The 12,265-nt window shown below is 46.0% G+C and overlaps 1 protein-coding gene across 1 annotated transcript in view; it reads left to right on the top strand.

The window, feature by feature from the left end:
- Dusp10 (dual specificity phosphatase 10) overlaps nt 1-11,596 on the top strand; it is a 39,600-nt gene extending 28,004 nt beyond the window's left edge. Inside the window, exons 3-4 of the mRNA XM_027418759.2 lie at nt 6,523-6,894; nt 11,037-11,596. Coding sequence (XP_027274560.1) covers nt 6,523-6,894; nt 11,037-11,302 — 638 coding nt within the window. The 3' untranslated portion in view covers nt 11,303-11,596. The remainder of the gene's footprint in view (nt 1-6,522; nt 6,895-11,036) is intronic.
- The last annotated feature ends 669 nt before the right edge of the window (nt 11,597-12,265 follow it).

Here is a 12,265-nt window from a genome sequence, read left to right as displayed (position 1 = left end):
CCCCAGGAGGCGAGCTTCCATCAAAGCTATTAATCTGGAATCATAAGCAAGGGACAAATACAAAAAAATAGGATATTCTAGCATCACTTTAGTTCAAAGCTACACACATGCGTCTGGCTGCTAAAACTCTGAGAGAAGTTGCGAGCCCCCAGGTATTGAGGATCTAGAGGTGTGCATGTTCTCTATATAAATATCTTGTCAGTACTTAGTTTCTGTGCACCTTCTCTCTAGAATACCATGTCCTTAATGGACTGAGTTGCTTGCAGAAGTTTATAATTGTGTATGTGTGTCTTGTTTGTTTGTTTGTGACAGTCTCACATGTCCCAGGCTGACCTTGAACTCACTTTGTAGCAGGAGAGGACCTTGAACTTTCTGATCTTCCTGCCTGTCTACCTTTCAAGTGCTAGGATTACACGTATGTGCCACTAGACCCAGGATACGTGGTGTTGAGTTCTGAACCCAGGGCTGTGTGGATGCTAGGCGAGCCTTCTACCAACTGAGCCATATCTCCAGCTCATCATAATTTCTAAGACTATCGTATTCTTACATATCATTCTAAAAATACACACTTTTCCCCTTGTAGTCTAAGCAACTTTGTCAGGAATGCAGATTTTGCTGCTTGCTCATCCCCGCTGTCTTTGCCCCTCTTTGGCTCCTCTGCAACCCTCAGACATAAAGGATTAAACCGCAGACTCAAGACGTTTCCAGGGAAGACCCCCACCCACGAGACACAGCTCCCACTCTACCTCTTTGATTACGTCTTTTCATACAATGGGCATTTCACAGTGAAGGCGGTCGCACTGGTTTGAAGAAGCCACCAATGGTCTATGTGCAAGAAAGCTATGGACTCAGGCCCCTGTCCCTCCATTCCTGTTTCTCTCTGTCTCTGTTTCATCCCTTATGCTCAGGAGACAGCACCCTCCCTCCCCTCCGCTCTCCCCAGGGTAGCTTCCTTTCACTCTTGGGAAAGAAGTGTAGCTTTCCACAGGCTAGGATCATAAAATAGCTTAACTGATGCCTCCTGGTATTGAACTTAAAAACACTGGTGCTGTCAAATAGCCAAGCTCACCTGTGGAGTATGTGAATAAGTTCGTAGAAAATGAAAAGTAAGAGTCCTTTTTATCGCGATACCTGGAGCTCCATGTATCTCTCATACTAAAGTGGGTGAGATGTGCTCTGCCCCCATCTCTGGACATTTCTGCCTTAGACGCTTGACACCAGCTCAGCTTTATTCTTTCATCTTATCTTGTGCCTACAGACGTTTAGGAGACTGCCCTGGTGTGTTATTGTTTCCACCGGGGGTCTACAAAGTATTTATTGTGTGCCAATACTTCTGTCGTCTGTAAGATGTGTTATGTAGTAAGTATTATGTCTGCTGGAGATCTTTGGGATGGGTATGTCCAAATTACTGATGTGGGAACTGAGATGCAGGTGTGTTAAATAATCCGCTATGCAGATGGTTAGGGCTAAAATCCCGTTTTAATCCAGACTTGTTTCATCCAATCTCTGATCTTCACTGCCATCAATGCCCTGACAGGGACCACAGTAAGCAAAGCAAAGCTGCCAATAGGAGTCGCCAATATCCTTACCCCAAACAGAAAGAGTCCTGTGTTTAGATCAGCACCCGGTACCCTTCTGTAAACACTAATTCTATATGTTGACCTTCAGGCATTGTTCTCCTTCAATTTCTGGCTAAGCCTCGCTCTGACTATTCTGTAGAGCATGGCTTTCTCCTGCTTATGGATTCCCAGTGTGAGCATTGGTTCTTTAGCCCTGCTGTCAGAGAGTCACACCACATACAGAAGGTACTGCAGTAGCGAACAACAGAAGCCCAAGTGGGGCTACAAAAGATAGTTTTACCACCAAAGTGTGAGTCTGTCACCATCCTGAGCTGCCCCGGAACACACCTGGTCATAGCAGGTGGCACATAGAAGTACTTTTCTTTTGAGGTGCTGAGCATTTTCTTATCACCTTTTCAAATTCATGGACTCAAAGTCAAGGGCACCCCATTCTGAGACAAGGTTTGAAAATGCTTGTTCTTCGATATGTAGTGCATGTCTCAAGAATATTAGCATTAATAACCTCGAGCTATTTGTGTGAAGGAAGTCTACCCAGTTTGGAGTGGGGGACTGGGGAAATGGGTAAAAACTATTTCATTTCTTAAAAGCCCAGTTCATGGCAAAAATAGGAATCCCAAGACTATTGGGGAAGCTAATTCAGGGGAAAGAAAATCAGAACTGTTGCTCAGGAAAAACATGACCTGTTTAAGATAGAATTATGTTACTCAGACTTTAAAACTCCTCAGATAAGTTGGCTCCTAGTTATTTCATAAATAAAAATTTAAGCTGGACATGATGGTGCAGAGCTCAGGATGGAACCTGAGGCAGGAGGATTGCCATGAGTTTGAGGCCACCTTGATCGACACAGCACTAAGCCAGATCTACAGAGAAATATCAAATAAATAAATAAATATCAAAATGTGAAAATTCCAGGATGTTCGCTTGTCAGAGCTTTCATAAGACATTAGATTTTATTTCTAGTAAGGAATGAAGTATTCATCACATACCCCATATGATTTCAACAAACTGTATATTTGTTAACGTATTTTGTTCTTAGAATAATATCGAGGTAGGCACTACTATTATCTCAGTCTTTGGTAGGGGGAAGGAGGAAGAAACAGATGAGGAACGTGCCTAGGATCTCATAACTGGGCTTTGGCAGGGTAGGCTCTGATTCCAGCATCATCATCTCATGACCAGATTGAGTGTAGGTGGTTGTAGGTCCATGCTGACGGTGTGGGCATAATAAGATAGGATGTATTAAATGCCATGTGCTGTAGCCATAAACCCTTCACACAGGTGTCCTCTACCTCAGCACCGTGAATAGGCTATATTATGTCTGGGTCACAGTAAACTGAGCCTTCCCCAGGGAAAGGGGTTCACACAAGTTCCTAGAAGGCTGAGTCCTCACCCTAGGCTTGGCCCATGTGTCTCCATCCACCATACTCGCTCCTCTCCTACAGTGTGTTAGTGATGCTTTTCTTTGTGTGTGTGTGTGTGTGTGTGTGTGTGTGTGCGCATGCATGAGGTACAAGGGCTCTCCCTGTCTTCTCCCCAGTGCGGGGTGGGAGGGTTACAGACACCTTGTTCCTTGCCTTCACAGGGGTGTTGGGGATCCAGCCCCAGATCCTAATACTTGTACAGCAGGCCCTTTACATGACTGAACTGTCTTCCCAGCCCCTTGTAGCTCTTACATAGTCACGCCAAACATACTAAGTAATCATTTGATGGGGTCAGAGGGCCAAAAATGGCCTCCTTAACTGTTCTGTTCTCTTCCCCTGCTGCTACCAACCCCAAACCCATCCCATCGCCACTCTTACCCCTAAGAGGCACAAACAGCCTCCATGGAGATTTCTGAGAAACACCCCAGTGAGGTAGGACTGTTTCCCAAGGTCTGAAAGGCCATCCAGGAGAGAGTCCCCACTTCAGCACCTGCTGGCACATCAAGCTGTTGTGAGGACGGGCGCCTGGCACGAGCAGACTTAAGCTGGAGGCCCTCTTCAGACCCTCAGAGAGAACTTACTTCCTTGTCCCCTGAGTTGTTTGAGTCACATGGCCTTTCCCCCCTTTTCTCCCTACAGAGAGTGCACAGGCGTCTTTCCCATTTGTCTCTCACACACAACACACATCGTTTCACACAGGCGCACAACACCCTATGGGTGGAAGAAGCCTTCTGTGTGTGGGTCTCAGACTCCCTCTGACCTACCCCTCCCCCGTGTTTTTCCCCATTAGGCAAATGGAAGGCCCCTTGCCACCTGTTAGCATTACGTCATTGGCTCCTCAGAGCACAGTTGTACCCGAGGCCTTAAACAAAGTAGTTCTTCTTGTATTGTTTGCATTCAAAGAGCTGATATCATGCCAACTGATGTCATTGTGTGTCTTTGTGTGACTGCTATGGCAACTGGGCAGGTGGGGAGCCTCCGGCTGATGTCACTGGGAAAGGAGGGGCAGAGACTGAATTTTAAAAAGCTCTATGCTGGGTATTTTTTTGTGTGTGTGGGAGTGGGAGGGGGTTGGTATGCTTTTATTTTTATTTTTTTTTCTAACTAGCTGCTTTTAAGACAAATTACAGCTTGAATACACTAAATAAGAGTGAGAGCCCGCCTTCCCACCTCCCAGCCTCGCCTTTTGAGTTTAGTTCCCCAGTCCTTCCTCTCAACTTATATGGAAAATGTTACAAGTGCCTTTTTCTTAAGGAAAAAAAAAAAGTGAATTAGGTTCCCCTGGCAGGATCAGCATGGGGCTCTTTACTGGGGGATTTGTGGAGCCCAGCAGATTTCAAGATCTTTCCTCCCAGTGTCCTCTGGAGTTTGGGGCAGAAGTGGTGGGTAGTTTTTATACATTCATTGGTGATGTTTTTTTCGTGTCTTGTGGTTGGAAGGGTTCCCTCTGGGCTAGTCACCCGAGTATAGTGATTTCACAACAGAAGATAACAGTAAGGACAGAGTTTAATTACAGAAACTAAGTCAAATGAATGTATGTGCGCTCCTCCAAACAGTTTTCATTTACTTTTCTCCTTTTTGACTGATAGTCTGAGCACAGGCTTGTCTGTCCTGACTTGTCTGTGGATCGTCGCCATTTCCTACTGAAAATATGACCTGTGTTCTGACATACACCTGGCTGTGCCCATCGCTTGGGGTTATGCTCTGTTCAGGTCCCCTGCTCTAGTGGTCAAAAGAAAAAATGAGACGAAATGAGGAAGAAAGTGGCGTCAGTTAAGTATCTGGTGGGCAAATGGACTTCCTGCCCTTCTGTTAGCACAGACATATGTCCTATTCAGGGTTTGTGCTTTCGGCCTCATGCCTGGGAGCTATCAGACTCTGTGACTGGCAGGACATTACTTCCGGGAACTTCCCTTTCCCCAGAAGCCTTGAGTCCCATCCTGCTCTACTGGCACACATGCTCACTGGATGACCCCATCCATCCCCAGGTCTCTTACTGTCTCTCGTGTACCTTGTAGAATTTGAGCCTCATAATCATTCAGGTTTGTCTGTGTGTAATTGTGTGTAACATAAGAAAGGGAAAATTAAGTGACAAACTCTGACCCATAAATTTCCTTAATTCTTTTTATGTATACGCTTTAGGCTTTTTTTTTTTTTCAGAATGTTTTGAATTAGCTGTTTCTTAATATTAAACAGAAGCATTCTCTTTGATGTTTTTTATATTCTTTGCATAGTTATTCCTTTAATGGGTACATAATATTCCATGGATGAATTCAATTATTAAGTTTTATTTCGGTATTTACTTAGCCTTTTCTTTTTCTAACTTACTATTATTGTGTGTATGTTTACGTGTGTGTGTGTGTGTGTGTGTGTGTGTGTGTGTGTGTGTTGGAGCCAGATCTCTGCTTCCACCCTTAAGCAGATGGTATTGTGTGAACATCTCCATGGATCTAATCACACGCCTGTGGCTGTGTGATTTCCATAAGTGTCTGTACTAACACCAGGCCCTTTTGCATGCTGAACGTGGGGAAACAGGTGCAGCTAGGCCTTTGAAGTGATTCCGCCTCAGCTTTGGAGTTAGAGCAGAGCCTCAAGCTCAGAGTGTGCATTAGCAGACCCAGCAGAGGTCAGAGGTCACCATGAGGGGGGTTAGTGTGCTTGTAATCCTCTAAAAGCTAGGTACTGGAAAAGGGGCCATTCACAGATGCCACTCTCCTGGATGTCAAAATGTGCAAACATCAAGGACCTGTGTGGACGGTCATGTAGATTCTGACTCTCTCCCAGGGGTGACTTCCCTGGCCCAAGTTTCCCTCTGCTGTTTCCACCTTTGGGCAGCCATAGAAATAAGATGAATAGGAATAGCTTGTCCATAGAGGGACCATGCAAGCCTGGGGGTAGAGGGTATGCTGAACACTTGACCTGTGTTTATCCCCATCTGGGACTCACCCTGTACACTCGTGGGGTTACTGAGACACACAGAGAGAAAGAAATGAGCTTGTGCAACTCAGCAGGCAGGTCAGCGGTGATAGTAGGACAACAGCCAGCACAGCCTGGCCTTTCCACAGGGCCTGTTTGCAACTGCTCGGCCGCCTAGGGAGTGAACTTGGCTTTTGGTAAGGTGAGTTATAAATGGCGCAGGACGTGTGCGCACGACACCAGGGCACAAGCAGAAGCTGTCTGCACGACAGTGCCAGCCTGCTTTTCTCAGCCCCTAAAGTACACTGCTCTACAGAGGTCAGGGACCTTAAGTCTGTTAGAAGCAAATCAAATTTGCAGTTGATGAAATTGCTGGGTGCTGGGTGGCGCTTGTTCCCAGGCACCTTGGCCCAGTTTGTGCAATAAGGAGTGCAAGCCCTCTGAATCTGGCTCTGAGTGTCAAAATACACTTCTGGTTTCTGTTTTTATTTTAGGAATGTTAAAAATGTGCATAGCCACAGTGGCACTCATCTTTATGGGGAAGCTGCCATTTTCCGTGGGCTCTGTCATCTTCTAAACACGTGCTTTGTATGTTTTCCTTCCAGGGGGACTCAGTAGTTTTAAACAGAACCATGAAAACCTCTGTGACAACTCCCTCCAGCTCCAAGAGTGCCGTGAGGTGGGGGGCGGCGCATCTGCGGCCTCGAGCATGCTACCTCAGTCTGTCCCCACCACCCCTGACATCGAGAACGCAGAGCTGACGCCCATCCTGCCCTTCCTGTTCCTTGGCAACGAGCAGGATGCTCAGGACCTAGACACCATGCAGAGGCTCAACATCGGCTACGTCATGAACGTCACCACTCATCTCCCGCTGTACCACTACGAGAAAGGCCTCTTCAACTACAAGAGGCTGCCTGCCACTGATAGCAACAAGCAGAACCTGCGGCAGTACTTCGAAGAGGCCTTTGAGTTCATTGGTAACTAGCTCCCGGGGGTGGGGCAGCTCTCCCTTCCCTCCGGCTCTGGGTTTGATATAAGGCCCAAGGTTTATTCCTAAGTTAGGGGAAGACAGACAAACCATAGTCCTTCCTTTAGGTCTCGGAACTATCTGGATGGATATAAAAGAATAGTTGAATTAGCGAGATTTCCATTTCCATGGCTGAAATACCTGAGAGGCTGACCTGAAGGGAGCAATTATCTTGGCTTATGATCTCAGAGGCTTCAGGCCTTGGCCTTGTTGATTCTGGGCCTGTGGTGGGACAGAACATGGCAGTGGATGTGTATGATCAAGACTGCTGAATTCATGGTGACTAGGAAGGGAGGGGCCAGGACAACATATCGCCTTCAGTGACACTTGGAAGTAGTGTGTGACCTACTTCCCAAGGCCAGAGTCCCCCTCTAAAGTTTTAGAGACCTTTGGAAGCAGTACCACCAGCTGGAGACCAAGCATTTGACACAGGTCTGGAGCCGTTTCATATTCAAACTAAAGACACAGGCACTGTCTTTGTCTCACACCTGTTCAACCACAAGTTCCTATCTATCCTCCCGATAACAAAGCAGCTACGGTGGATGCTGGATGTTAGCTACTGAATGACCAGAAGGATGAAGGGGAACATGAGGAACTAGTCAGAGCTGGTCCTGCTGCCTAGTCTGTGTGGTGCCGCCCCCAGCGCTGAAGGACACACCAAATAGAGACTGATATCACCTTTAACTGTCCCCAAACCTCCATACCACCAGCTTTATTGACCCAGCATAGGGCAAGTGATTTCCATTCAGTACTGTGAGCTACACTGAGTCATGGTTGTTGCTGTTTTGACAGAAAAAGAGTCTCAAGTTTAGCATCTGCCAGGGTGATGGATCTGTTGGCATACTGGCAGCTCTGGACACTTGCTTGCCTGTTTTCCCTTCCAGTTTGTCCGGCAGTGCTGGGCCCTACCATGGGCACTCTGGAAGGATAGCCAGTGTTCTCTAGACTCAGAAGTAAGGTGACCTGTCCGTGTCAGGAATCCTAGTGTCAGAAGGGAACTGGGGGTTGAGGAGAAGGCACGTCGAGGAAAAGTGTTTACTCATGAGAGTGAAGACCTGAGTCTGAGTCCCCCAGAACCCAAGGAAAGTCAGATGCTGGAGTACACATCTGTAATGCCTTCTCGCCTATAGCAAGATGGAGGTGGACAACCCCTAGCCATGTACAGGATAGCTAGCTTGGTGTCCACAGTGGCACAAGAAATCCTATCTCAAAGAAGGTGGTAGGCAAGCACCCATATTGACTTCCGCTTGTGTGCTGTGGTATGCCTATACCTGTACAGAGACGGGCGGGGGGGGGGGCGGGGGAGGGTGGTGGAGGGAAAGAGAGGGGAGAGAAAGGCAGGAGAGAGAGAATGAGAATAAAAAATAAAAACAAAGGACCTAGTGTCCTAGTAGTCTAGACTCTTAGCCAGGACTCCTAAGCCAATACTCTGGGCCCATGCTGTGTTAATTAGTTCCAAGCACTGGGTAAAGATGCCCTGGATCCTTTATTCATAAAACCCAAGCCAAGCCTGGATCCTGAGTAGGAAATGCTTGTCACCAGGTAGACAAGGAAGTTCCTGGTCAACAGAGGCTGTTAGAAAGGAGAGTCCACCTGACCTAATTCCAGGTGGAGGAAGTTGGGAAATTGTTTTCCATTTAGCTAATAGCATGGGATGGGCTTGTTCTAAGATTACAGCCATGGTGCTCACATTCCTTCTGGATTATTCAGATTTACCTGCTCCTTTAGAAGAAAACAAAACTAATAACAAGCAACATTTAGCCTGCAGAACAATTCAGGATCACGTGTTTGGGCTCACTTTGTTCTCCTTGTCCTCTGATTGGATCAACTGAAATTTTACAGTGTGGCCTCAAGGGAAACACAGCAGGGTGCACAGCATACTAACATTCACCCTAGTTTAATATAAACTAAGCAATGCCCAGGTTTAGGGCTTAACAATGCCAGTGTAACCGCTGAATCAAATGACTCCCTTTCCACAGTTCCAGAGGCTGGTGAGCTCGTGTCCTTTGCATTATCCAAGCAGGAAGACCGAGGTCCTGGGAGGTCAGCACACTCACAGGGTCACTCAGCTAGGGTGTTAGTGGAACAGGTGGTCAAACCCATGGTGCACCTTGATCGTTCTCTTGCCACCATGTTTGATGTTCTTGGTTTGGGAGGTCATTTAGCGTCTGCTGAAGAGAAGCTGACAAGGGGAGATTTTCTTGAAGCATTGCTCTGGGGTCTCTTGATACAAACTTGTCTAGTGGTTGGTGAGAATGAGATTTACATCATGTTTGTCTCTTGGTCTACTAGTTAGCAGATGATTTAAAGCAAAGGGATAAATCTTTACCCAGTTCTCTTCTACCTCGTCACTGACCTGCATTCCTCCAGGGACTCCTCCTTGGGGATGTGTTTTAGTCTAGAAGTGTCACTAAAATGTTGTCCAGTGCTGACAGGCATCCAAAGCTTTTAGTATTAGACATGCCACTTTCTGTTGTTCTCGGTTCTAACATACTTGGGAGTTCTGCCTCCCAAATGATGGCAATGTAGGAACCGTGTATGTGGGGGTGAGGGGTTAAATGCGTGAGAGAGGTCAGTCCTCTACAAGTCTAATTTTGACAACAGTTGGGGTCTCTGGTGAGAAGCTGGGTGTAGGAACTTTCTGGTTGAGCTTCATTCCTTCCCTTCCATGGAGATTTAGTAAACCTTATGCACTAAATGGTAGCTCTTAGAGAGAACAGTCTTCTATAGCATAAAGAAAGGTAGGGGTGTGTGTGTCTAGCGTGTAGACTACACATTGCTAATAGCACTAGTTTTTCAGTCATATGATCATATAACCTGGAAAATGGAATTAATATTGTTAATCAGAAGAATTTTATAATATATGCACATTTATGTATGTGATATAATTTCCAGTTTCTCTGTTGTCCTTATTTTCCTTCCTTTTTTGTCAGTGGTATGATTTTAGAGGAAATAGAAAAGGAACAAGATAGTTGGGAAAGAGAGATTCAGTAACATTTATGTTGAGTGTAGTAGCTTGCTTGTCATGAGTGTGTCCGTGTGTCCCGTTGTCAGTATGGCTAACTTAGTGGCTTGCTTGATCATGAGTGTGTCTGTGTAGCTTAGTAGCTTCCTATTCATGAGTGTGTCCGTGTGTCCTGTTGTCAGTATGGCTGGCTTTAGTAGCTTCCTATTCATGAGTGTGTCTGTGTGTCCTGTTGTCAGTATGGCTGGCTTAGTAGCTTCCTATTCATGAGTGTGTCTGTGTGTCCTGTTGTCAGTATGGCTGGCTTAGTAGCTTCCTATTCATGAGTGTGTCAGTGTGTCCATCCTCTGTGATGTGTGCTGCTCCCACAGATGACTCCCTTGCTCCATCTTCTCTCTGGATGTACAACTGTTGATGGCTCAGCAGGTTCTGCACTTACCACGCAAACATGAGGGTGGGGGCTCAGATCACCAGAGCCCCACATATGGGCCGTGTAGCTGCAGTAGCCTGCCTGGAATCCCATGGCATGAGGGACTGTGATGGGGACCCCAGAGCAAACTGGCTACCTGGACCAGCAGAAGAAGTGAGGTCCAGGTTCAGCAAGAGATGCTGCATCATATAGCATGGACATCAACCATGGCCTTCCAGAGACACAATCATTCACACATATGCAAACATGCACCTACAGTCACATGTACCACACATGTACCACACACACACACACACACACACACACACACACACACACACACACCAAAAAGAAAAAAGGAGGGTCAGTGACATGGCTTAGCGGTAAAAGGTGCTTGCTGCCAAGAGTGACAACCCACATTCAATCCCTACAAACTGGTATTGTGGAAAGAGAGAAGTGACCCCTTCAGGTTGTCCTTTGACCTCCCCATGTGCACTGTGGCATGTGTATCCTCCCAGACTTTTTTTTTTTTTTTTAATAATTTAAGAACATGCAGACCGGCAGCTCCTGCTTGCAGCCAGCTCTGTAGCTCGTGACTTGAGCATGTAGAATGCTCTGGTACATATACTCTGGAACCATCTGAGTCCATTCTTTCTGTACGAAAGGAAGCCTCTCCTTCTCCTCCCCCTCACCACCTGTCTGTCTGTCTGTCCCACAGAGGAAGCGCATCAGTGTGGCAAGGGCCTCCTCATTCACTGCCAGGCGGGCGTGTCCCGTTCTGCCACCATCGTCATCGCCTACTTGATGAAGCACACGCGGATGACCATGACTGATGCTTACAAATTCGTCAAAGGCAAACGACCAATTATTTCCCCAAACCTCAACTTCATGGGGCAGTTGCTGGAATTTGAGGAAGACCTAAACAATGGTGTGACACCACGGATCCTTACACCAAAGCTGATGGGCATGGAGACGGTTGTGTGACAGCAGGCACAATGGAAGGGGCCCTGGCTGTGTTCGGAGATGAACTGGAGTGAAGGGGGGGGTCTGGTTTTGTTTTTGTTTTTTGTTTTTTTTGTTTTTTTTTTTGTTAAGTTGGGAGAATGTTTGTGAAAGGAAACGAACTTGTCTAAAGACTCTATTTTTAATAAGTGTGAGGAGACTATAACTTCTGATGCCAATGAGATTCACTTATCTTGATCTGGTATTGCAAGGAGGTTAAAGAGGTCATTTTTTAAAGTCAACAAATAAAAATATTATGAAACTTGTTTCTCCCCAGTTTTCCTTGTTAGCCGTTGTAGAGTTTGTGACTAAATCGTCTGTCTGTGCGGGCTCATAGACCGAAGATACCACACTTCAGTTACAAAGAACCAAAAGGAGGTGCAAAAGACATTGACTCTCGAAGACCTGGAACCTCCTGGCCAACCATGTAGAAAACAAACCCCGCCAAGCCATGCCCTGTTGTGCTCACTGATGCGAAGAGAAGGGCGGGCAGCTCAGTGGTCTCAGATCACTTCCTGCACTCTCTGAAGAGACAGAGGGTATTGTTGGTTTTGTGTGTTTCATGCTCTGGATAGTTTTTCCCTTTCTCTGGGTTTGAAAGATTTTTTTTTTTAATAGAAAGAAATTGACCTTTATACCATGTGCCTTTTCTGGCACTTGTGCAATAAAAATGGTGTTTTGAGTGTGTGGGTGAGTTAGAACTGGCAGCTGAGCTTGGAGATAGAAATTCAACAATACCAGTGGCTTTCCCTCCCACCCCTCTCCCTCTTTTCCTTTTCTTTCTTTCCTCTTCTTTTTTTCTTTGATTTGATTCTGGTTACAGTGCCATAAACCTTGTTACATATGTATATCAGAATGTAAAAAAAAAAAAAAAAAAGACAAAACTTTATTTAAAAATATTTTTCGCAAAAAAAAAATTCTTGCTGTGTTTTGTTGATGTGTAAA

The sequence above is a fragment of the Cricetulus griseus genome, chromosome 5, assembly GCF_003668045.3.
Source record: "Cricetulus griseus strain 17A/GY chromosome 5, alternate assembly CriGri-PICRH-1.0, whole genome shotgun sequence".
Lineage (NCBI taxonomy): Eukaryota > Metazoa > Chordata > Mammalia > Rodentia > Cricetidae > Cricetulus > Cricetulus griseus.
This window is presented reverse-complemented; position numbering and strand designations above follow the sequence as displayed.